This window comes from Poecilia latipinna, unplaced genomic scaffold, assembly GCF_001443285.1.
Source record: "Poecilia latipinna isolate Pla-1442-1.1 unplaced genomic scaffold, P_latipinna-1.0 Scaffold5, whole genome shotgun sequence".
NCBI classification, from domain to species: Eukaryota; Metazoa; Chordata; class Actinopteri; order Cyprinodontiformes; family Poeciliidae; genus Poecilia; species Poecilia latipinna.
This window is the reverse complement of record NW_015112621.1, coordinates 84,877-110,193: the sequence shown is the minus strand read 5'-3', so window position 1 is coordinate 110,193 and position 25,317 is coordinate 84,877. Positions and strand designations below refer to the sequence as shown.

At 36.9% G+C, this 25,317-nt stretch overlaps 2 protein-coding genes across 5 annotated transcripts; both read right to left on the bottom strand.

Annotated features, from left to right (window-relative positions):
- Positions 1-245: 245 nt before the first annotated feature.
- Positions 246-9,928, bottom strand: tegt (testis enhanced gene transcript (BAX inhibitor 1)). Of its 3 annotated transcripts, XM_015060534.1 has the most exons (10): positions 9,816-9,927; positions 8,357-8,464; positions 8,152-8,260; positions 6,083-6,203; positions 5,933-5,981; positions 5,727-5,824; positions 5,566-5,645; positions 4,447-4,547; positions 4,229-4,304; positions 246-798 (listed from the first exon to the last, which is right to left on the bottom strand). In XM_015060534.1, the coding sequence occupies exons 2-10, from the start codon at positions 8,410-8,412 to the stop codon at positions 775-777; spliced, it is 714 nt and encodes a 237-aa protein (XP_014916020.1). In that variant the 5' UTR covers positions 8,413-8,464; positions 9,816-9,927; the 3' UTR covers positions 246-774. The 3 variants fall into 3 exon arrangements, with proteins under 3 accessions (XP_014916020.1, XP_014915941.1, XP_014915874.1); XM_015060455.1 differs by lacking the exon at positions 246-798 and having other exon boundaries at positions 4,096-4,304; positions 9,820-9,928; XM_015060388.1 differs by lacking the exon at positions 246-798 and having other exon boundaries at positions 4,096-4,304.
- Positions 9,929-14,900: 4,972 nt separating this feature from the next.
- Positions 14,901-24,563, bottom strand: ctdsp2 (CTD (carboxy-terminal domain, RNA polymerase II, polypeptide A) small phosphatase 2). 2 transcript variants are annotated; one of them, XM_015059951.1, is made up of 7 exons: positions 23,865-24,563; positions 19,839-20,005; positions 18,341-18,442; positions 18,070-18,126; positions 16,544-16,636; positions 16,107-16,292; positions 14,901-15,572 (listed from the first exon to the last, which is right to left on the bottom strand). In XM_015059951.1, exons 1-7 carry the CDS (start codon positions 23,923-23,925, stop codon positions 15,447-15,449), a joined length of 792 nt encoding a protein of 263 aa, XP_014915437.1. In that variant the 5' UTR covers positions 23,926-24,563; the 3' UTR covers positions 14,901-15,446. The 2 variants fall into 2 exon arrangements, with proteins under 2 accessions (XP_014915437.1, XP_014915508.1); XM_015060022.1 differs by lacking the exon at positions 23,865-24,563 and adding an exon at positions 21,567-21,675.
- Positions 24,564-25,317: the final 754 nt, after the last annotated feature.

The following is a 25,317-nucleotide window of genomic DNA, read 5'->3' as shown; positions in this document are numbered from 1 at the left end:
GCCTGGTTAACATTGTTATTTGGCAGAATAAGGGTTTAACAGCAGATTTTAGGGAAATTTACAAGAGGCGGGTTCCAGATGAAAGACCTGTCGCTGTTAAATGAGCTGGGGGAAAATAAAAGAGAAAAAGGACAGATGGGACAGTCTCCTTCCCCAGCATGTCTAAATTTATAAACCAGTCTGTCCAGTGACTTTTAGTCAGTCTGGATGGGTTTAATGGGATTAGTTTTTTCTGACAGGTTCTGTTATTTCTTACACAAAACAGGGAAAAACAGAAAGGAAAAAAAAAACTAAAAAAGGTTATTTTCTCTAAATCATGGGACACTAATCTTACATTTCACCACTGTGAACTGAGGAAAACTATAAATAAGCAATCAAACAGAAATTAAACAGTATTCAGCTTCTGAATCTTACATGAGTCTTAAAAGTGAGTCTATTGTCTTAATTTATGGCACTAAATAACAGTAATAGAAACTTCAAGCGCTGCTCAGAATCGGGGCCTGTTAGGCAACACCCCCCTCTACAGGCCGAGCCTGATCACTGCAGTGTTGTGTTCTCCACAGCCAACATGGAACTACCATCAGGGTACCACAAACTTACATTCAACCCTTGTAAGTTTCAAAAATAAGTCAATCAAAAAAACAAAAACATAAGACCACATAAGAGTTAGATTGAGAAAAGGAGAAAGTAAAAAAAAAAAAAAAAAAAGCACCAAGTGCATCGCAAATTGTGCCTTTTCTGATTTTAATGTTTGACAACCGATTCCATCAGGTTTTACTTCTTTTCTTTCTTCTTGTCCTAAAAAAATAAACAAAAGAAATAAATTAGTATAACTACAGAAGATTAGGGTCAGACTAATTTTTTGTTGTTGAAATTACAAGTCTTCATAAAATAAAATAAAATCACAAAGTTAATATTAGCAGAATAATGATGCAACACAAGAAGGAAGTTGTAAAATTACTTTTAAAAAAAGCTGCAATAATGAGCACAAGGTTTTGATAATTAAGGATTTGTCGTGACCAGCTCATTAAATCCATTAGATTCATTCTTCAAAATCAAACGTGTCATTTTCACAAGTTTCAAAGTCCTGCTGCTAATAATTTTACAAAAGACTCTTGAAAAACTGATATAACTTCACAAGATGCTCAACATTCCTCACTTTATTTTATTTTTTCATGAAACTATTCATAAAACTTCTAAATTATTCTCCTAAGATTACAATTTTCTTCTGGTAATAAGACAACATAGAACTTTCTCTGGAAATATTCAGAATTTATTCTCACATTGTTACGATTTCTCATGACTTTTTGCCATACTATTTTCATTATTATAACTATGACTTAATTCTCTTATTATAAATTTATTCTGTTAATATGACTATTCTAATATAACTTTTCATATAATATTACAACTATTCTATTAGGACTTTTTGTTGTATGATTTATCGTATGACTGCTCTTGTAATACTCTGACTTTATTCACGTTTTATTACAACTTTATTCTCATAATATGACTTTCATCTTGTATTATTGTGACTTATCTTGACCTGTTATAACTTAATTTTCATTTTTTCCCATTAGCCTACAGCCCAAAGACTATGTTGACATAAAACTGTGTTTATAAATCTTTTTCAAGAGTTCTCATCAAAATTTACTTAAAAGAAACCAAAGAGAAATGTCCAATGTGAGGGTTTTATTACAGTTCAGCTGAAAGTTTTCTGTGGTTTATAAAATTTTTGTTGCCACCATAAACCAGGCTGTAACCAGAGAAGAAGAAACCAGCTGGAGACAGGAATCCACCCTGACCGATGATAACTGGCTCGAAACAAAAACCCTGGGTGCATGCTTTCTGACAACACTCTTCAGTGTGGAGGCGGCTACAGAGTGAAGAAAACTAGAAGTTAATCATTTTCAGTAGATGTGAGGTGTTTAAAAATTTGGAGGAAGCAGAAATGAAAGAATTTAAAAGGAGAATGCATTTTTCAGGCTGAGAAAGCTCAAGTTTTTAGAAGATAACAGAAAGTTGCAGTTGCTACATTTTAGCCTTTTCAGTTTTCAACCTCTGTCCTTCTGGAAACTGTCAAGGTAAAATTCAACAAGTTGTTACATTCCTGCTGTCGTTTGCAGTTTTTTTTCACTTCTTGTAAATAGTCTTTTTTTAATTACAAAAACACATTTTATTTTTATTACCCATCGTTAGCCATCAGTTTCATATTTCTTTGGATCAGAGTGTATCTAACAACAGTACTGTATTTTCCAAAGCCTTACTGTACAGTCTGTAATTCTTACCTCTTTTACATTTAAACCGGCAGCTGAGAGGAAAGAGGAACATCTTGAACCAGCTGCAAAAATCCCTTCTGATAGTTCCTTCAAGGAGAAACTGCTGGATTTTTAATAACTGCACAGTATTTTCTTACACTGTATATTTACTCTCACTGAACATTATATTACTCTGTTTTTATTCGTTTTAAATCTACATTCTGTATTGTCCATGCCTTGAAATTGGGCCTCTGCCTCTTTAAAAGCTCCTGCTCTTTCTGAAACTGCGCCTTCAGGAAGTCATCACTACACGGCTGCTCTATGAACCCTTTAACGAGGTTTTTGCCACTGTTACTCTGAGATGCAGCTCCCATAATGAGCTCAGCAGATACAGGGTTCCACCAGGTGTTTGCTAATTGCTACAGGCTAGTCTGAAGGAGCTGAGTGGGGGAATAACAGAGGAGGGCGGCTCTGAGGCGGAAGCTTGAAAACTTGAAGCTCTGAGGAAAAGGCGGGGCTAGGCTCACCCAGATGTTTTGCACAGCTGGATGGTTGCCATAGAGATTAACTCATTTCTCAAACATGCATGAAAGAATGTTTTTGATGAGGGAATAAAGTTCTAAAATGATGTAAAGCTGAAAAAAGTCAATTTTCCATGATACTGCCCCTTTAAATTTCCTGTCCATTTGCTGCTTTTACACCTGAATTTCCCCACTGAAGGACAATAAATATTATTTCTAGTCTAATAATACTTTAAAGGAAGTCAGATTATGCTATATTTGGGATACGCTCATTAGAGCATAACTATTTACAACTCTTGTGATATTTAGCCTGTAAAAAGTTAAGTCGTCTTGATGCAAAGAGGAACTGCTCAGTTTAGACAGCAGCTGTTAAACATAATTGTTTTATTATATTTTTAGGCTCTGGTGGCCTTTATTGAACAGTAAATTGACAGGAAATTTGGAAAAGAGAGAAGGGAAGAGACGCAGCCATTGATCTGAGACCAGGATTCGAATCCAGGAGTACCGCCTCTGCACATGGCGTGCGCGCTAACCGAGCCACCCAGCGACCTCTGACCTCTCATATTAATGAGTCATCAAGTCCTAGCAACAGCTCAGAACGTTGCAGCCATACCTGTTAACGTATATCTGCGGCCCCATCATCTTCTCTACACATCAGAGGTAGGTTGTGAAATCTCTGCACTCCCTCTCTTTCTCTACAAATATAAAACATTTGCCTCGGTCTTTACATTGTGAAGAAGCCTAACCAGCCACATCAGGGAACAAACTTTTAAGATTCTTAAGTGCTTGTATTTGTTCTTTGTTTTTTTAACAAACTGAAAATATTTTGAAATTTTGCAGGTTTTTTCTAATTTAAATACCTTATTTATATCATTATTTCAACTGAAGATGAACGAGATGTTTAACTTGTTTTAAATATGACTACCTTTAGATAAAAACAAGCTAATTTTTTGTGCAGTGGCAGCAGAAGTTGGTAAACCTCAGTAAATAAAACTGAAAGTATGTTTAAAGCTCTGTTTGGTGTTGGCTAAATGAAAAACGAAGAAAACGACTGAAAAATGTAAAAAGAAAAATCAAGGAAATTATGGACAACCCTGACCATCCTCTGCATGAATGTCTTCAGCCAGAGGCTTCTTCAAATTCACTGTGATACAGACTGCTACAGGAGATCCTTCCTGCCAACAATAACTCTTAGAACATTTTGAATTAAAATGAGTTACATTTCATTTCCCTTTGGTATCAAGAAAGTATTTTTGATTTTGAATGTGAAATGTGTTTCCTTCCTGTCTGCTGAGCAAGTCCAATGATAATTCACAATCGGTTGGCAAATTTTATTTCAGTTTGGAGGCGAGGAGAGCCAGAGGAGCATTGGTGACACGCTGCAGGAACGTCTCTGCGACCCGACCCGTACTAATGCAGGATGGAGTAACGTTTCTGGAGTTTCTGTACCTTATCATTCATGGCCAAGATGATCATCAGCTTTCTGAAGATTGTGATAAAATCCAGGAACAAGTCCACACAGTGCCTTAAAGAGCAGAACAGACGAGGTTAGGACTATCTGCCTGGGAGCCGATGGCGACTCTACGTGCATTTGCATGTTATTTGGTTAGGAAAACCAGATTAGGAGGTCCAGGTGAGGCGTGTCGGCAGCAGATAGAAGAACTCACCACACGTAGTCCTTGTCTCCGTTCTCTGCCTTTTCGATGATGAGCTGAGTGTCAAAGAGGACGAAGCCGCACATGACCAACAGACCGAGGTACATGTGCACCTGGCAGGGACAGAAATACACAACAACACCGTTAACTTCCTGGTTCAATAAAATAAATAGATAAAAAGCAAAATGCTGTGGAAAACCTGCTTCTGAAATAAATTAAAAACCACATCCATGACAACACATGCACAGCACTCAAAGTGGTTGCAATTTTCAACGTAACAGAGCAATTAATACATTAGACACCGATGGAAGCAATGTACCGTGAAATCATAAAACCATAAAGTGGAATGAATTACAGTCTACAGTCTAAACATATAATACATCCAGGATTCAGAATGTTGTGTTTTTATGAGCAGAGATGATACTACAAGTGTTTTATTTTTATTTACAGGTGACCTACTTTGCTTCTTTTGAAAGATTGGGATACGTCTATGGGCTACAAAATATATTCTTTAAATTTTTTCCACCAAATCATTGTCAGATATTGAGATTTTAGTCAGAAGGAGACGTTTAGGGCCTCCTGTCACTTTAACTTCAAATAAGCTGCTGCTTTCCAGACACCAAAAATCATTAACTTACTGCCAAAGAAACGACTGAATGTTTTTTTATTGTTTGTTTTTAAACGCTTTGGCTGTTTTTAGAAGCAGTTGAAACACACACAGAAATACAAAAAGGTGCAAAATGTAAATTTTGTACAATAAATCCAATTTAAGAAATCAATTTTGGTTGAATTGAAAAGGTTTGACAGCCCAGATTTAGAAATACTGGCATATTTTTTAAAACTCTCACTTGAAATTGTTTTAGCAATCCTAGCTGGTGCATCTCTATTTGTAATTATCTGATGATAACGCTTCCAATAATAACTGAAAATCACAGAAAGGGAAGAAAGACACAACGATTTTCTTTTGTCTGGATGTTTTCCACAACGTTATCAGACACAAGTCATTCAGCAGTTATGCTCAGCATGGGTTTATATGCAAACATGAATGTGAACAGTAATAACATCCGCCGTCAAAGAGGGTGAAAATAAAGAAGTTAGGGTAGAAAAATGTCTGCATGTTTCAAGACTTACCTTGAACAACATCATAGACCCGAAGAAGATGTTCATCAGAGACATGAGGAAGAGGATGGAGAGGCCGGACATCAGAGTGCCTGAGAGCACAGGAAGTGGATTCAGGGTTAGGTTATAATATTCAACTAAAACAATATGGCTTCCAGCAGAGGGGTCCTTACCTCCCAGGAACAGGTAGCTCCTGCGTTTTGCATAGAGCGCGCTCAGAGTGAAGCAGATGAAAATCACTGAGGTTCCCAGGAAGGCTGTCATGATGATGCTGGAAGGAAACCAACCAGAGCGAGGAGTAAATCCAGCTGCCCAAAGCTCTGGAGGCTAACGGCTAAAGCTTGTTTAGATAATAAGCACACATTAATCTTTCACGTACCTCGGGTTGACCGTGATGACAAAGTCCAGTGTGGGGCCAAGGCCGACGCCTGGAGAGGGAGAGAGGAGCGTAAACACCAGCATGAACCTTCGCATGATTACAGACCAACTTCCAAACGTACAAATTTAGACTGGAAATAAATCAGTTTACCTGTGAGGAAGGCAAATCCAGCAAGGATTCCCAGTCTCTTCTTCTCTGTCTCAGGGTTGTGGGGTGTCATGGCGAGCCAGAACATCATGGCCAACGAGCCGATCACAGACAACACGCCGCCCTGGAGGGACGGCACACAGCAAAGTCATCTCACAGCCACGACGTTTGGTTGCAAACGTTTATTTTAAGTGTGTTTGAGTTCCTTTTATCAACTCTGAAAACAGTTTTAACATTAAAAACAATTCAAACACAGTTTAGAGACTTTTAGGATAGAAATCTGAAGACTGTGTGTGTACTGGAAGAAACTGAAATAAAATGATGCAGTATGAGGTCATATATTCACTAACTTCCTGTTTAGAGATATTAGAGATTTTTTTTAAACATGTACACCTCAAAGGTATCTGAATGAGCTTTAAAGCAACATTTTAAGTTTAGCGTATGCAAAACGCTCTTATTGTGAAGGTTAGAAGGAAGTTGTGTCTCAGTTTTTCATTTGTGCTGAATCGTTTAACAATGTGTGACAGCTGACCTTACTGTCACACAGACCTGAATGGTAATCGAACCCTCACATATGTAACAAAAAAGATCATAAGACTGCTGGACACAGAAAGCCTCTTTATTATGGCCATTTTCTTAAGCATAAGCAAACCATTAACAATAATAAACCTGACCACTTGATGACAAGTTAACAGAAAAAATAATCCATCTAATAGTTCATCAGGTAAAAGGAAGTGAGATAAATGGCAGAACAACAAAATATTCTGCACCATCTCCAGCACAGTTTGCAACCAGAACACAAAACAACATTTAACAAATGTCCACACAAAACATGGCTGCACAGATGGCTCACTGAAATCATGCTGGGGCAGTTTATGTGATTAGATCACAAAGAAACGGAAGTTAAATCCGATATAAGGATTTGGACAAGAAAAGCTTCATCTTTACATGTTTTAACAAGACGTCTTAAAAGAGCTGATGAACAGAGCATGCGGCCTCTTCGGTTTGCTTTCACTTTCTCTGAAAGGTTAAAATCATCAAATGGAAACCGCATAGCGAAAGAATTTAAAACATCCACTCCCAAACTGGTCTTTCGCTGCCGGGACAGACTTCATTAGACCTCAGAGTGTTTAATTCTGGCGCTGATCCGTCAGATGCAGAGGAAGTTCTGTGAACCGGTACCGTCACGTTTTAAACCAATCCAAGTCTACCTTCAGACAGCAGGCTGCCCAAGCGCCTGACATGATACATTTTTCTGGACTATAAATTGTAAAAGTAATAATTAGGATTAGCTAAAATATTGTTGTTTTGAGGCCAAATTCAAGTAATATGTTGATAATGGCAAAACGGAAATGATCAAACTCTTTACTTTATCATTACTTATTGCTTACATGTGCAACCCATATCAGAGTTTGAAATGTATGTTGCATGTTATTGGACGTTTACATCATGAGATTATGTGTCGTGATTCTACACCAGAAGAATCTGGACGTAAACAACGCCTGAAGCAGTCAATGCCGACACTTTGAATGGAACTAATCAGTGGAAACTTGATTTAATCAGTATTTAGGGAAAATGTTTGAGCCTTTCATTTTTATTTCTGTAAAAAGTTTGCAGACCAGACTTATCAGTCCAGACCAGCCTCTCCACACACATATCTCGGTGAACCTTGGCTGCCAATAAACGTCTCTCTATGCAACTTGTTTTAAACTCTTTAGATCACTTTTTTGAAAGACCAAACTTCTGCTGAATCACAAAGGACCAACATTTTGTTAATGCTACATCTCATCACATTCGTATTTCATTCAAATCTAACTTATTCCACCTCTGCCAATGTCATTTTAAGGAGTGAAAAAGTTGTTTTTTTGGGTTTGTTTGTTTGTTTGTTTTCTTAAAGCAAATGAAATGTAATTGGTCATAAGACCATGGCAGAGATGTGGTGGTTGGTTCGTAATCTTTGAAAACTTTTGAAAAGTTTTATTTCGACAGAATTAGCTCAAATTTGTCTGCTTCTGCTTAGCTTCACCATTTAAAAGCTCAACCTACTCCTGTTGCATTTCATTCTGACCTACCTGCAAAAGGCGGGTGACCACGTGAACATATGAGCCGGCTGCGGCCACAAACATACAGACAGCCAAGCTGGAGTACACATTCTTCAGGTGCACCTGGGTGGAATGAGATCTGCAGAGAAGATTCCAGCAAAAGACGCATGAGAGATGGCGACATGAGTTAAAGCGTCTGAGTGTCACACACTGAATCGAAAGCAAGCTTACATACATTTGGGAGAACCTGAAGATGGCATCAATATTGATGTTGCGGTCAAACACGTTCATGATGGTATCAGGTATTCAGGATCTTAAGAGTGTTTTGATCCAACAATGCCTCCTGTGAAATGAAATTAAATTACTGCTTCATTTTATTGACCTTTGATTTTTATTGTATGGTCATAAAACACTGGTTTGTGTAAGACAGCACAGATTCAACGATAGTTAAGGACAAGGATTTGCTAACAATTCATTTTGCTGCACATAAATGTTTGCACCTTTTAAAATAAATAATTTCCAGCAAAGATAAACAAATAATAGGACTGTCAAATAATTTAGCTTTGTGAGAGATTGGTTAGTATGATGTGTTTTAATAAAATATAAATTAAAATAAATACTAATTTTCCTCACTACTTCTCATCACAGCTTTTAGCCTGTTTTGAGATCTTTAAAAATGTAAGTAAGCTTTGTTATCAATCCAACAGGCTGAATGCAATTTAGCATGCTAAGTGTGAACTTACAATTAATGTATCAGCAAACAATAACTGCATTTAAAACAGTCATTTGAAATATTAATATGAACATTACACTAAGGAAAAGTGTGATTTGACAGAAATCAGCTCCTTTGATGCTGTAACCTTTCAAACATGTAATATGTATATATATATTCGATCATGGGGCTTTCCAGAAATTTTTATTCTAAATCAAAATTAATTGTGTTGACATACATAATCAATAGCTAATATATCTATTACAATAGGCGTTAATAAATATCAAATTCAATAGATAATGTCAACAACAGTTGGATTTCCCTTTTTAGTTTTTCCACTAGTCTGAGTACAAATAGATTTCTGGTAATTATTTCTTGTTCTAGATATTTAAACCATTTTTAAAATAGTTTAAAATATTAAAATTGTAGATATTTAAATAATTTTCAGTTAAAATTTAACACCCAATAATACAATACAAACTCAGTGATATTTTCTCAATAAAAACAACTATTATTTTAAATAGTCTACATTTAGAATCAATCACCGTCTGGTACTCCATTAAAACAAATTACGACAATATAATTGCGTAATTTAAACAAGACGTTAAACCACTGGTTAACATCAAATGTCAACGGCTAACTAGCACATATACAAATACACCGAGCAAATAAAAGCTGTGTAAACAGACGCTAGAGTTCAATTTTGCCGTTCAAATTTAAAGGTAGCCCAAAAGTTTATTTATAAATACAGACAAAAAAAGCGCTACGTGGTTATGAATAGCTGTTGTAAAGTCAGCGTTAACTAACGTCGGTAGCCTAGCCCAGCTCGCTAGTTAGCTACCTAGCTAACGGTTGCTAAATCTGTCAACACAACTCGACGTCTTCGGTATTTTTCAACAGGAAGCTGCTGCTATAACCAGTGGCGATTTTACAGCTAGCATTAAAATACACACATACAAAAAAATACATTGGGGCAACACACCTACTGGGCTCTGCCTTCCGAAATGTTCGGGATCTTTCCTGGATCGTTCGCTGCTACAGTTTCTTAACAAACCAGTACGTGTCAGTCAGATCGAGTCAGTCTGCTGATGTCACCATGGAAACACCCAGAAGACTTCATTACACCGAAGTCGGCACTCGAATTGTAGCTTCAGTAAACGGCGGGTTCACCTATGATCAGTTCAGCAACTAAAGTGATTAGATTGATCAAACCATAGGTGAACTATTCCATATTGATTGTGACTTCTTTAGAAACAGGTAGTAATAAATAAAACCTGGAATTTATTTGTGGAAAAACAACAACAACAACAAAAAATCTTAATTGGGGTTTCTGTATCCAAAAGTTGTAATTAAGTAAGAGCAGTATGTATTTTATGTATTTTATTTCCAGTAAAGGTTAAACATAGCAGGCTAAGAAATTACTCAAAACATATTTGGTAAAAAGGCTACTTTTAATTACTTTTCCAATAATGGATCACAACATCTGACTTAATATTTTGTAATGATGCCATCAGACAGAAAAAATACATAATCTGAACTGGAAATGATCCGCATCAATGAGCAGCCATCTTAGTAGGCAATTGCTGTATGACATAATGTCCAAAGCTTGACATGCTAAAGACCAAAATGAGAAACGTACAAGTAAATAACATTATCACAAAAAACTAACTAAGGCAGAAGAAACACATTTCTAATCTTTTTCAATGTAAAACTTTTTAAACTAAGGCTTATTTGTAATGTAAGTACTTTTTAGTGATAATGTATAGTGTTCACTTGTTCACTGTATCTTTTGACCTACTAAAGGAACAACAAGCTTGACAGATGGAAGAAGTATATCACTTAACACAAAATGATTAGATTTGTATCATTTGATACAAATCTTTTCATTCAGTTACTGCAAGTAACTTCACAGTATGCAGAAACTTTAGTCAAGTAAGAGTAGCAATACTTTCTAAAAACATTACTCATGTAAATGTATAAAGTACGATATGGTAAAACAACATCTATAAGTTTTTTTTTTTTCTTTTCCAAAAAGTTACTCAAATAAATATGATTGAATGAGGCTATACCCAAAATGGCATTAAAACTCTGCAATGGCCCTTTAATGAAGCTCCGAATCGGACGTCAACTTCATCCCCGTACAGCTGCAGTGACGTTCGCATTTCGGCGACGTTGTTGCGTTTGGTAAATAAATAATCCGCTTTGTTTTATGTGAACACTGCCTGTGAAAACAAATGTGTAATTTTATAACAGAGACGCTGCTCATTGACGAATCTATTTGCCACTTCCTGATGCGTTAACTGGGAAACGTTCACCTAAAATGGCCGTCATGTAATGAGTCGCTTCTTTGTAACCAGAGACTGCGAAACGACGTCATTGCTTGATTACTTGACTTAATGTTAAGTCTAATTTTAGTTTTTAGTTTGAACGTGAATTAAATATCAGAGGGCTCATATTAATGATTAGTTTGGTCACATAGAAATAAGTTAGAGCTATTTATGAATGCACCTAACAGTTCAGTATGTTTCATTATGACGAGCATGTAAAAATGTTTATCACTTTCGTTTTGAATAAATTTTGCCTACGTTGAGATAAATACTCAGTCCTATAACTGTCTTTTTACCGATACATACTTCAGAATTTAGTTGTTACCCCTAATGTGATTGAACCCAAAATTATCCGTGGAAGTTTTGGTAATTATTTATTTCTCATTTGAAAACATTATTGACAAAGAAAAAAAAAGTAAGGTTAGATAATTTTTAAAAATGTTTTTAAGTAAAAATTGTTAAATTTAATTACAAGAAGACATTTTTGTGATTCCAAAAAGCTGAGTAAAAATGTCCATCCAGGTTATTTTCTTTGCATGTTTCAAAACAGTCAATGTGAATTTGTAGTGTTATAAGATAATAATAATAATAATAATAATAATACAAAAAAAGAATAAAATGAGCCATTGTATCCTAGGAATTTTTTTGCTGCATTTTAAATATGAAACACAAATCAAACCTGACTGAAAAAAAAATTAAAATAAAAAGCTATCTCCCTTTATTTATCTATTTTCTTATTACTAGTTTGTTTAAAAAATATACATATTTACCAGAATAGACCAGTAATGATAATTGATTTTTTTTCATAAAATTCAAAATATTAAACTGAAATATAACCCATATTTCTATGTTCTATGTTTAAAATATTAAAAACATAGAATCCCCAGCAAAAAAAAAGAAAGACAATTTATTTTATTATTACTTCTAGTCAACCTTAGTAAGAGCTTTTTATTTTGTATGCCTTAAAGATATATATTGTATATAGTCTGTTGTCTTTTAATGTACAAATTTACAAGTACATTTGGTTAGAACAAGTTAAGGTACGAAAAATGTTAAAATATAATAAATTGGACTGGTTTTCATATCTTTTTGCTAGAGATTTAATTTTTTAAAACTAATTTAAATACACAAAATAAAATAAAAGTATTTTAAAACAGATCATCATAAAACAGGCGATATTTCCATTGAATGCTTTATATTTTACCAACGTCTTATTCTTTATTATTGATTTCTGGCAAATCTATTCACCAAAACATGCATTAACTGTAAGATGGATGTAAATATTTATAGATGTAGCTTAAATGAAAAATGAAAGGACACATACAGTACCAAGAATATAAAATATAACTAAATTTTATTGTAAAACCAAAGTTGGTAGCACCTTTTTCTTTTTCTTTTGTTTTTAGAGTTTTGGTCAGATCAGGTATAAAAAGTTTCTTTTATTTGTATTTTTTGCAACACACAAAAGAATCGAGACTTCTTCAAATACTTTTGGTCATTACAACATACATTTTCATTTTCATATTTGACTCATCAACATGCAGGCAAGAATTGCATCAAACAAACATCGTAAAAACCATCCTACCAAAGAAAACCTCATGAAATACGACATGAATAGAAAACATGATGTAAGCACAGATTCACGCTTGTTCTGTAAATTATATTTGAACAGGTTGAAGATCATTCCATCAGCAAAAGGTGTTATATAGGCACAGATAAACAGCAAAACACAAGGCCAGCCTCAGTACAGGCAAAATGGATCACAATATAAAATGTTGCGCATTAAGAAGTTCTGGACAATTACAACTTTATTTTGGCCAATAAATATATATAGAAAAAACACTTAGCAATTTCAAAATATCAAATTTGATAGCTTCAAGTGTTGCACTGTAAGTACCAGAGCTGCTGGCATCCCCACCTGTTTGCTCCTGACTGATTTTTCTCACGCTCAGCATGACACCAGGGAGTGTGCAGGCCTCCAAAATCTCTGTTCAGGCGTTTCTCTGTCCCTCTGTTTCCAAAAGGCACAGTTTTTACTTTCAGCACTGTCAATATAAAACAAGTGCAAGCTGTTTGTCGTTTGGAAAGAAAGAAAAACACAGTAACAAATGAAGTATTGTCTGAAAACTCTTAACGTTTACGTTCATCCTATGTGCCAGCTTATCCAGTGTAACTGTTTACATCGGCCCGTTTATTCAACCATATCAATCTGAACGTCGATTATTTATATTGCATGTTTGGGAAAAAAAAGTTTGTTTACAGCACAAATGAGTAGAATCCACTTTGATTTGATGTAAATAAGCATACAGCAACATTTACAGTTCCATAAAAAGTATTTGCCCCCTTAAAGACTTCTCCAGTTTTTGCTTCTTCATCTCAGACCTTCACCCTCTGTTGAAACAACAGGAATAATCAGCAATCATTCAATAATCAATATCTTAATGAAGCTAACACTTGGGAGACTCCATCAGAAGTGTAAGCATCACAGTACCTGTTATAGTTTAGAAGGCTGGAATATTAAATAATTTGTATCTTTTACATTATATTGCATAGAAACCTTTGAAAAATATAAATAAGGCTATAGACTTCTGAAAATCATAGATCCACCTGTGCAAAGACTGATGTAACTCAGGTAAACTAAAATAAGTTTACAGAAGTTTTAGTGAAATAATAGCTGCAAAACTGGGGATTTTGCATGTCTAAAATCGTTTATCATTTTTTTCCTCCCCCAGTTGTAGTAAAACAATAAGAAATTGTAATATCTGACTCCACTTAAAGGGTATTTTATGGAAATCCTGTGTAAAAAAATTAAAAATGACAAGAAATTTAGGCACATTTTACTGAAAAAAAAAAAAAAATCACAAAAATTTATACTTTTTTGACACTACCAGAACTCCATACAATGTCTTTCTGATGAAGGTTCCTGATCACTGACATTTGTCTTGGGTATAAACTAAAATGCTTTTTATCAGCTTCTAGTCAAGAGTCTGACGTTGCTATGGATACCAAATATGTCTGTTTAACAAAGGGAGTGTGCAGTAATGAATGTAGGGAAACTCATTAAGTTAAAATAAAGCGTTTTAATAACTGGCAGTGATTATATTTTATTTTTTTACAGTGGAAAACGGTTGGCCCAGGCAACATTTGGCTTGACGATCCAGGCTATCCAGGTCATATTTCTGACCCATGTTTTCTTCATCTATGGATATCGTCCTTCAGCCTCAAGCCGTTTTAACTCCTCAGAGTCTGGTAGACTCGGTTCAACTGGGGACCAAAATTGCAACATAGCGCGTTTGTTTTGGTTGTATTTACCTAGAATGGCCTGCGCTTTAGCCCGTTTCCCATTTCTGGAGCGACCTCCAGTCCAGAGTTCACTTCAACCCAGAGGTTTTTCAGAGTTCGCTTTCGCATTTCCCCAAACGAACCAAACTTTCTAGGCTAACAAACTAGAGTTTGATTAAAGCATGCATCTTTAAAAAAGGCATTGTAACCTTTTCCAAACCGATAGGTCTTAGGGATTGTTTATGTTTAAGGTTAATGTGTGATCTTTTGACCTGCTTCATGTTGTCAGACAAGTACTATTTAAATTCCTCGATTCTAAAAAGTATTGCCAGTGAAATTAAACCTTAAAAATATGATTAATCACAGATTATTTCATTTATATTGGACCAAATGAATTTGGAAAGTTTTTTTCCCCTCAATAATTATTATAAAAAAATAGTTTTCGTCTAATAATAAAGTTTTTTTGATGATCTGAAACATTTAAGAAGAAAAGCAGAGGAAATCTGTAAAGGGGGCTAAGACTTTTTCACAGAACTGCACATCTGTCGACCGCAGGAGGTACACCATGTTACTACCGAACTGGGTTGCATAGAGAAACAATGTTCACCATTTAAAAATAGATTTCCTTATATAAAAAAAGGAATCTATAAATGTATAAAAATCTGGTGGATTTAAAAAACTTTTTTTTTCACTCTTGTTCCTTAAAAGGCACAATAAAGCAAACCATATCCAAAAGTCCAGTGAGGGCAGGCAGACGTCTGCTTTGGCAAAAGATCCACTTTCATATTTAAACCAGCTGGAGTGATTGTAATGGGATGGCTTTGGTTAATTCCCAGTCTTTTCTTGTAGTGCTTATATAAAAAAACAAAAAATAAAAAAAGAACAGAAGTGGTTGTCATGATCGCCAGGTTTGGGCTAGATCCCCAAACCAGCTGCACGTGAGTGCGAAGGTAAAACGCGGCAGCGTCTTTTTCTGGGCGAATGCAGACTAATGAGGAGCAGAACTACTGTTCCCGGAGCTGGTCCAGCCGGGTGTAAACGTTTTCGGCCTTACTGAGCTCCTCGAACACGGGCAGCAGGTTGAGCAGCTCGGCGTCGTCTGCGTCGTCAAACCATGACACCACGGGAATCTGGAGGACAAAAAGAAAACAGATCGTTAACAGAGATGAGAAAGTCCTGAATGAAATAAAATTACAAATGACAGAAAATATTTTTAAAAACTGGCATCTACGTAAATAATTCCTTCTCAGAAACGGTTTTGTTGTCTTACAATCCAGAAACCATGTGCTGCATTCTTATTGGTTGTGCACGAGGCTCTACTTCTGCTTTTCAAAGATGTACGGTTGTATGATTGCACGTCTGTTTGCAGCCATTTTCTCATAAGAGTGTAAATGATGAGTTTCTTAGGCGTGGCCAGCAGCAGGTTAATTAGATTTAAAGGGACAAGATGCCCTAAAACAGTTCATTCCGAACTGAGAAGACTAAAATTTCATTATCTGAGAACGATTTGGTGCAAAAAACGTAATGAACATGTTTTGTATCGCTGATAAACTTATCCTAACCTGTTCAAGGAAGCATAATAGGTCACCTTTAAGCAATATCACCCACAATTAAAAAAAAAAAATGGGTCGGGAAGCGGGAAAAGGAGGCAGGCGTTGACTCACAGCATTATTAGGGTGGAAGATGTATGAAGCAGGGGAGTTATCCAGGATGAGGGTCCTGTTCAGGTCCCTCCCCAGGCGGCTCAGGTCTTTCACATAGCAGCCCTGGTGGAACACGCAGGATTCCCGGAACAGTCGGGTCCGAAACACGCCGCCCTGATCCAGCAGGTCCGTCACTGGGTCCGCATACTAGAGGAGGAGGGAGAAGAGCGGGGACGTGCGAGGACACACTAATGAAGAACTGTCTATGGATTGTTAGAGCTGTGTATGTGTTCAGGGCGTCTAATAATAAGGTCAGGCAGCTCTAAAAAAACAGGAACTAAAGGCGAGAGAAAGCAGAACAACATCTGACAGATCAGGGCTTAAATCAGCCACGCAACACTTCAACTTGCTGACACACAATAAAAAATAAAGATGGAGTTCAGGATCTGTTTTTGTACCTTAGCAAGACTGGCTGTAAACAGCACACATTCAAACATTTCTCCCATTCTCCGCAGGAACTCATCCACGTACGGCCTCTTCAGGACATACACCTGGAGAGGCACACAGGCTGTAAGCAAAACAGGTTCACGTTCATGCACACCCCCCCATCCGAATCATACATCAGCTGCTCATGACCGCTTCCTGAAACAAGTAATCAAGAATAGGCCGCGCCAGCGTGAACCAGCCTATCCTGGATTACTTGAACCAGGCGGAGGCCCACTGGGGGAATCCTTACCAGCACATCAAGTCCAAAGGAATCACATTTCTGACTTAATCACATTTACACATGCTCATATACAGGCTGGGGTGCTCAGCTCTAAACCAGGGGCGCCCAAACTTTCAGTCACGTGGGTCAAAATCGCCAAGTCAAAACTAAAAATCAAACAAATAAAGTCATTGTATGTTTTCAGTTTTGTAATAAGGAATATTTGGAACTAACAATTATTTAGTTATCGATTAATTTATTATTCTCATGATTAATCAATTAATAGGATAAAAAATCGTCGCGTTTACTGATATTTAATTTAAGTCTTTCTATGCAATATTAAAAAACATTGCAAGATGCAAATATACAAATAATTAAATTCATTTTTTTAAATAAAAAAATTAACATTTCATTGCATAAAATGCAATAACATAACATTCCCTTAGTGCATGCTGCAGCTAAAGTAATATTTCTAACATCAACATGTGAAAGGTTCAGGTTTTTCTGCTGAACTTTTCATCAACATAGTGTAGGGCTGATCTGTGTTTTTATTATTAACCAATTAATAATAACTGGATAACAAAAGGGGCTTAAGATTTGTTTTTACAGAACATGAACTAGCTGAAGAATAAACAATGTCACTTCCGGAGTTTTGGGTACATTTTACAAATGGAGAATTTTTTTTTATTATTTTAAATCCAACATTTATGTTTTTGTACAGTTTTGGCTTAATTACTGCTCTCAATATGTTGATTCTTCAGAAAAATTGCCTTTTTTGAGTGCATATAATCCAATTAACAATGAGTCCATTACTAAATTGGTTGATGATTACTTTAATAAATGATTAATCATTAAGCTGATTAATCACAATTAGTCTGATTGATTAATCATTTCAACTCTTTTCTACTTATTATGAAAGTTTGGTTGTAAACAGACAAATACTTTATGTTGTACTTAACATTTTCCATCGCAAGAAAATTATGTCAATAAAAATGTTTGCCTGATTAAATATACATTTGTGTCATCCTCAAACTGGGACACTTTGGACACCCCAAACTTTAAACATATTTTATTTTCTCTTCTAAAATAAAATATGTTTAAAGTAGTAACATTTAAAAAGCAGTAACATTTCCTGTGCATGTCAATAAAAACTGTTTTCCTTTGATTCCACTTTCTGTTCAACATCTGGCCAGCAGGGGGATCCGTGGCCACGTCTCTGTGTGAAAACCTAAAGGACGGGCTCCACCCCACTCGCCCTCAGCAAACATGGCCGTTTACCTGGTGTGTGGTCCCCTCTATCTCCACCGGCACGATGAAGTCTGCATTGTTAATAGGCTGGAGGGGAGAAGACAGAGGGAGAGAGGGGAGGGTTGGCTCGCTGCGTACATTCACATGGCATTACATAACAACCAGGCAGCGAGTCGCTCTACAACCGCCCTGCAGGAAGCAGGGTTGGAGGTTCCAAAAATCACTGCTTTTTATGAAGAAAAATGCATCCAAAATGCAAATATATATATATATATGAAAAGAAAACCAGAGGCAGATGTACCTTGAAGGAGCTGTGCACCAGGGTCTCATCCAGGTCTATGACCACGCAGACCTTCCCTTGGTCCTCGGCATTCAGCTCAGGCAGGAGGCTAACTTCTGATGGCTGAGGAGAAACATCAACACTTTTATAACAGCACAACTCGTCCCTACCAGGCAGAGATTTCTCTGGAAATCAATCCCGACTCATTCGATGTTCTCTCTTTGGGGAAAATGAGATTAGATGAGTTCAGTTTCAGGAGAACAGGGAGGATTATCTCCTTTAGCTGCAGCTCAGGAGCATCTTTACATGTTTTTAGTTGATTTTCTAAGAGGGAAACAATAGTGTCATTTTTTAAGATCTCCATCTTTCCACGCAGATGGGGTTTAATAATTAATTTATTATATAACAGGAATGGCTCATCCATTAGGAAAGGAAAATCAAGTTAGAGAAAGACTCTTTTTGTGAGCCTGTAAAAAGCAAAGTAACACCCAAGCAGGGACTGGTTTTTATTACCAAACGTGATGCTAAACGTTGCAGAATCACTCTGACGAGCTGATTTCAGCATTCATTTCTTTTAAAGCAAAGTAAAGCTGCACTGAACTGCAACATGAAAATCTGCAGGATCGCTTGGTATTTGGTAGCAGGGCTGCAGATAACGATTATTTTAGTAATCAATTACTCTACTGGTTAATCAAATAAAAGTTTATTTAAGTTAATTATGTATTCCTTTTAAAAAAAACTATATTAAGATTCAAATAAACAAATTATTCAGTTGTTTTGTTATTAAATTAAAAAATAAACATTTTATTGCCTAAAACGCAGTAACAGCATTCCTTTACTGAACTATTGATTATTTGTAGCAAAGACTGCATCTGCAGCTAAAAAATATTTCCAACATCAATATTTATGCTTGACTTAACATCAACACATTGCAGGATTAAAACACTGATTATTTTTTGGATAAACAAATTAACTATATAAAAAAGATGCTTAATTGGAGATTTTCTTCACAGAATTTGAAACAGGCAAAACTAAAACTGCTACTTGAAAAGTTCTGGGTAAGACATATTTATGACAAAGAAATGTTTTTTTTTATCTTAAATGCAAAATGTTTATATTTTTGTACAGTTGTGCCTTATTTAACCCTCTGATTAAGTTTTTTTTTTTTAGAATATTATCTTTTTTTAAGTCAAATTCCAGTTAATGATTAATCGCTTACTAAAATTAGTTGATGATTTTTTCAATAATCGATTAATCCGATTAATCATTTCCATCATGTTATGCATTTATGCTTTTAGGACAGTTGGGGGGACTTTTACAGTCCTAGATGTCCATATCTGGTGCAGATTTTGTAGCAAAGATGATAAAATATGTGCAAAATATCACAAAACAAAATGAGGATGAAAAAGAGTGAAACAGAAAAGAACATTTAAAGAATCAGCACTTGGCCACCATCTATTACATATACTGAAATGAATCCTAAACAAGCCTGATGTGAAGATTTCTATATCCATGTTACCTTGACAACCGTCCCATTTTCCTGCGACTCCAGCAGGGCATGCTGGGAAGGCGGCGGCAGTGGCGGCTGAGGCGGTTTGGGGCCATCCTGGACTTTGAGGCAGCAGAAGAGGGCTTTGAAGATGTTACAACTCCGAGGCTGTTTCAGGGCAGAGCGGCTCACCTGGCCTGAAGGGGCGAGCGAGAGAAAGAGGGAGAGGGGAAAATCTTAAGTGGGGCCTCAGCTTTTAATCCCACAACTCCCATAAGCTAACTAAAAAAAAAAAGCTTAAATAAACAAAAAAACAGTGCTTAATGTAGTGTAATGAGATGCAATTTGCCTGCAAAATCTACTCTGAACTTCCCATTTTCCTGAAGGCATCGTCCATCTGTCGACATGCATGGCAGAGACCCATGCACAGAAATCTATTTCTAATGCGCCTGCCGCTGCTGCTTCTGCTGGAAATGGCTGGTACAGGTTACATAATCGCAGAGGGCGGGAAAACCCACACTTTTCAGCGGAAAACACAGACAGAAAACATTCCAGCTGTTTTAAACTCCCAGGGCCCTTTTCGGACAGAAACAGCGAGCCGGACCGGACCACACAGACAACCGCGGCTCGCCTTTGATCAGACCCGAAGCTCCATGCAACACCTGTGCTGCAGACAAAGAAAAGGGGAGGAAGGCATTCTTGCGAGTCCCCCCCCCCATACCCCCGTACCTCCCTCTGGTGCATTTCGTGTGAGGACTTGCACAGAAACGCAACGAGAGTTTAAAACCCATCAATATTGTGTGATCGCTGGAATAAACGTGCAAAGGAGGAGGGAGAGTGGAGAAAACCGAGATGCACCAATTAGGCTTTCACTGGCAGAAACCGATTTTTGCTTCTCTTTACAATCTTTTCACATAAAAAAGAACAAAAAGTTGTGAATCAAGCTGAAAACTGCATCATTGTATAAATTAGGACACATTTCTATAAGTGCAAAACTCATAGGAGAGCTTCATTTTTCTGCATTTAATGAAAACAAAATCAGAGCTGAGAAAAGAAAAATAGTCAGATTGCATGTCAAAAATGCATCTGATTGTTGTTAAACTAAAAGAAAAAGTGCATCAAAGTGTGTTTACAGTTAATGCTTTTAGAAACTTGAAAATGAGATTTTTCAGTATTTAATCATCCAACCAGCAGCCTGCACCCGGATCGGCGCTGCTCTAAACGCGTAATGCAAACACGGCAACAACCCTGTTACACAACGCTGTGTTGAGACAAAGCACGCTGCAACTCAATACAGTTACTGCAGATAGGCATGCGACCTTTTTCCCTTTATAGACGACGTTATGGTTAAAGATTTAACACACACATTTGGCATTTAAATCAGTCTTTTGGTTTCCAGGGAAAAGATACGTATGACATAACACAGAAAAACTCCCCTTCATGTGAAAAGGATGGGAAGATTAATCTCTCAGAGGTTTATCAGTGACAGACAGATGGATCCAAAAAAAATGCAAAATATCACCCAAGCCCACACAATCAAAAAAAAAAAAAAAAAAGATACAAGCCAAAGAATCTGACACTCTAAGGCTGGATTATCTTCTATGGATAAAACATGAAACAAGAGGCCGAATTAGTGAAGCAAAGCCTCTTTCAATCCTGAGCAAAGTGTGCAAACAACCAAATGTTTCAGAGCGGTGCTACAATGGGCGTGTAAAGGACAGGGAGTGTTTGTGCATTCCGCTGTCAGCGCCGCCGCACCTGATTGTTCCTTATTGCGACCAGCAAACATCCCAGCGTTCATGCGCGGCAGGATGCACGCCCAGTTCCTGCTCCGAAAAAAACCCCTAAAGCGGCGCCGCGATCGGCTGCAGCCAGAGGCGCATATGATGCTTCTGGCGTCCAGAGGACAGAAACAGCGCTGTGCCTGCTGCTGGCAGGGCGCGGGACGGTGCCAAACCAGCCGGAAACAGAAGCAAAGCACATCCGAGAGAAAATTCCTAATTCAGCAGGTTTATCCTGATGTCAATCGATGAAAGAAAACACATAAAAACTAAAAATGTACTCAGTTTTTAAACAGTTAGCCAAACTCAGAAATGTACCATCAAAGCCAAAAGCAACAACAGAGTTTTTGGAGTTTTGTTTTTGAACTTTTCTACATTTTCAAAATGCTGTAAATTAATATTTTTAATTACAAAGATACAAAAAAAAAATCAGCTAAAAACACGCTAAAAACATAGTGTTCATGATTTCAAAATGGCGTTTGACATCATCTGAGGGCAAAGTCAGGACATATATTAACAGAAATTCAAAAAAAAAATTATTTTGTACTATTATAAAGTTAATTACATTATACTAATTATTATATATGATAAGTTACAATTTCAAAACATTTTCACCATTTAAAATACTTTAAATGAGGAGAAACAATGTACACTGACACGTTAAGGAACACAGTAAAGTCTGTACACTAGCTGTTGCTGCACACTGCACGTCAGCTGGCTGAAAACAAAAACAATCCAGACTATTTTTTAATATATTTCTGGTAGCTAGTTGGTAACAATTGTCATTTTTCCCTTTTAAGTAAAAATAAATGCATATTTATGGGTCAATTTGCTGCTTTACAATGTAAATATTTGCCAAATATTACATACATTTCCACTGATTTTACATGTGTGAACTTGCCTAATTAAGCCCATGGAAAATTCAGTTTCTATTAGAAATTAGGAATATATATATATATATATATATATATATATATATATATATATATATATATATATATATATATATATATATATTATTTTTTTTTTAACTCAGCCACAGAAATTAATTATGTTTACTTTGAATTTCTCTGTGTAGAATATTCTTTTTTTTTAATGGTTTAAATTTCCAACACTGAAGTAATAAATCTGAGACACTGATTGCAAGAATGATTAGCACATGTAAAGTAATTGTATTTATCCTAATAATAATTAAAGAAAAATAGAATAATCGGAGGTGTCTTCAGTGGGCTGGACTATAGAGGTAGTGGGTGTGTCTCACATTTTGCACATCGTGTTCCTTCCTATAAACACACGAACACACATATATACAGTTTTTTAAGAATAGTATTTACTTTATTATACTTGTGTTCTTCTAGGTTTTAATTAGGCTACATAAGCTGTTACTATTTATTCTGACTGTTTATTGTTATTACTCATTTGTGTACATTTTTGTCACACCTGATAATGTGCTTTTTAAGATTATAACAACTTAAAACAAGATGGCTAGATGCATACAATATGTTATTTTTATCTATTTGGTTTATTTTCTTAGAGTTCATACATTTTGTTTTCAAAATTTCCATAAAAACAGTTGCAACATCTAGTTTTTAAAAAAAATAATTAAGCCATTAAATGAAATTAGAATTAGCTTCTAAAATGATATAGCTGTTTAAACTTTTAATATACTCACATGATCTAGAGAGAATTGAACTTTCTTCCCTTCCTCTTTCAGGGAAAACAGATTTTTTTTTTATTGCTAACATTCCTAATAAAGGGGCTAAAAGCCCCCTTGGCCCCTCCTTAGTGCCGCTACTGACAATAACGCGAAGAGGAGCCACAGATTTGCACCCACTGCAGAAAGAGACAAACAAGATCAACAATAGCTAAGCCCGGGCTGTAATGGACATCGCGAACTATAAAACACATTTTCTGTGTTGTTATATAAAACTAACGCTGCACGTCTTCATTTGTAATTTGATGCTATTTTCCCCCCTCTTCTTCCTCTCTGGTGATCTCAGAAGGAAAACAGATTTTTTTGGCGCCATATAAAATGAGCAGGATAAGCGTGGGTATTCCACAGTGATCACTTAAGACCTGCGTGGAGTGGAGTGGAAGAGGAGAGGGGGGGAAATGCCAAAACAAGGCAGCGCGCCTTTCAGACCGCAGCCCTCAACTGTCAAATAAAAACAGGCGCTCTTCTTACAAGGTTTTATTATTACACATAAACCCAGCTAGCTCGGGGCCCCGAGCTGTGGGCATAAACACAGCAGCTGCGGGGGTTTAATGAGCTCACCTGCTTTCGGTGACACTTGGACGTCTTCTTTCTGCACTTGGGTGATAACAGAACTTTCCATCTGACAATCACGGAGCCCTCAAAATCCTCAAATCCTGTCCCCGAGCACTGATGATGGGCGTCCCTCATTGGGGTTTTTTGTTTTTGTTTTGATAAGGCGACTCTAGCAGCAGTATTCACCGAGGTTACCGTCCGTGTGACCCGCCTCAGTTACGGTCCGGATTTATCTCGTCCCTGCCTGGTTTCTTTCTTCTCCACACCGATGCTTCTTGTTCTTCAGTCGGCTGCCTCGGGAGGAAGGAGGAGGCAAGGGGGGCGAGGCACTTGGATATGTTTCCCGGAGGTTATCCGATTCTCTGCCCGCTCCGTCTCCTCGGGTGTACCGCTACTATTTGGTGGTGATAGCCGCCGAGCAGCCCCCCTCCGCCGTCACTTTTGCACCAACAACATGGAGAATCCAGGCGAGAGAAGGAAAACAACCGAGGAAATGGGGCAAGGGAGGTCGGTTTCAAGCCCCCCCTTACTACAGATAAACAACACCGCCCGCACGGCCCGAAGAGCGGCGAAAACCCGCGTCTGTTGCTGCGAAACGTAAAATCCGACACAGAAAAACGGATTCCGGGCGGTAGTTGGCTGTAAAATGCGGGTTTTGATGTTATGCGGGGTTTTGTTTTTCCACGGACCGCACTCATCGGGCGCCTTGAAACCGTCCCCTCTCTCCGATTGGACGATACGGATGGAAGGGGGGGTGGGGAGGGGGCGTGGCTAAGGCATTCCTCCCTGTCCTGCACGCGCCCAGCCGAACACATTCCAGCGCTTCTCGTGCAAATGGGCGCGCGCCTTGTTTATGAAACGTTAGAAAATAAATAAAACACAAATCCACGCAAATAATGCGGGACAAAACCGTTAGAATAAGATCTGTTTTGTTAGTTTAACTGCAAGCTGAATATTTACTACTTCCAAATCAAAACAGTGCAGTGAAAAATAATTTTTCTTCTGTTTTTTCTTATTTCGGGGTCACTCTTAGCTTTTGTAGATAGTCGAAATCATTTAATAATAGACAAAACTCAGCCGAGGAAATACAAAATTCAGAGTTCAAATGATGATTTAATATATTAAGGAGGGGAGAAGAAAGCCAAATCCAAACCTATTTAGAGGTATGGAGAAAAATAATTTCCCCTCTCATTAAACAATAAAATTAACCAATTTTTTTGGAAATCACACTGAGACCTGACAAAATGAAGTAGGCTACAAGATAAACACACCATACCTTCATTTAAGGAAATGTGAACAACAGTGACAGTCACTACACATAGATGAAAAGGAAACATGGAAGAGGGGAAAACCTTTCCAGAAGTGTCCAAAATTATGAAAAGAGCGGATCAACAACTGATATAAGATGTCACAAAAGAACAAACACAACTATAGAACCAAGGGCATCACTTGTATTTAT

What these genes read in the sequence shown, in the direction of transcription:
- ctdsp2 (XM_015059951.1), bottom strand. Translation starts at nt 23,925, where the DNA reads ATGGAAAGTTCTGTTATCACCCAAGTGCAGAAAGAAGACGTCCAAGTG. An exon ending in TTACAGCCAGTCTTGCTAAG is followed by an intron (nt 16,293 to 16,543) that starts GTACAAAAACAG and finishes CTCCTCCTCTAG; the next exon opens with TATGCGGACCCAGTGACGGA. An exon ending in TCTTCCACCCTAATAATGCT is followed by an intron (nt 15,573 to 16,106) that starts GTGAGTCAACGC and finishes TTTGTCCTCCAG; the next exon opens with ATTCCCGTGGTGTCATGGTT.
- tegt (XM_015060455.1), bottom strand. Translation starts at nt 8,412, where the DNA reads ATGAACGTGTTTGACCGCAACATCAATATTGATGCCATCTTCAGGTTC. An exon ending in GGTCTATGATGTTGTTCAAG is followed by an intron (nt 4,548 to 5,565) that starts GTAAGTCTTGAA and finishes TGTCCCTGCCAG; the next exon opens with GTGCACATGTACCTCGGTCT. An exon ending in GGAGACAAGGACTACGTGTG is followed by an intron (nt 4,305 to 4,446) that starts GTGAGTTCTTCT and finishes CTGCTCTTTAAG; the next exon opens with GCACTGTGTGGACTTGTTCC.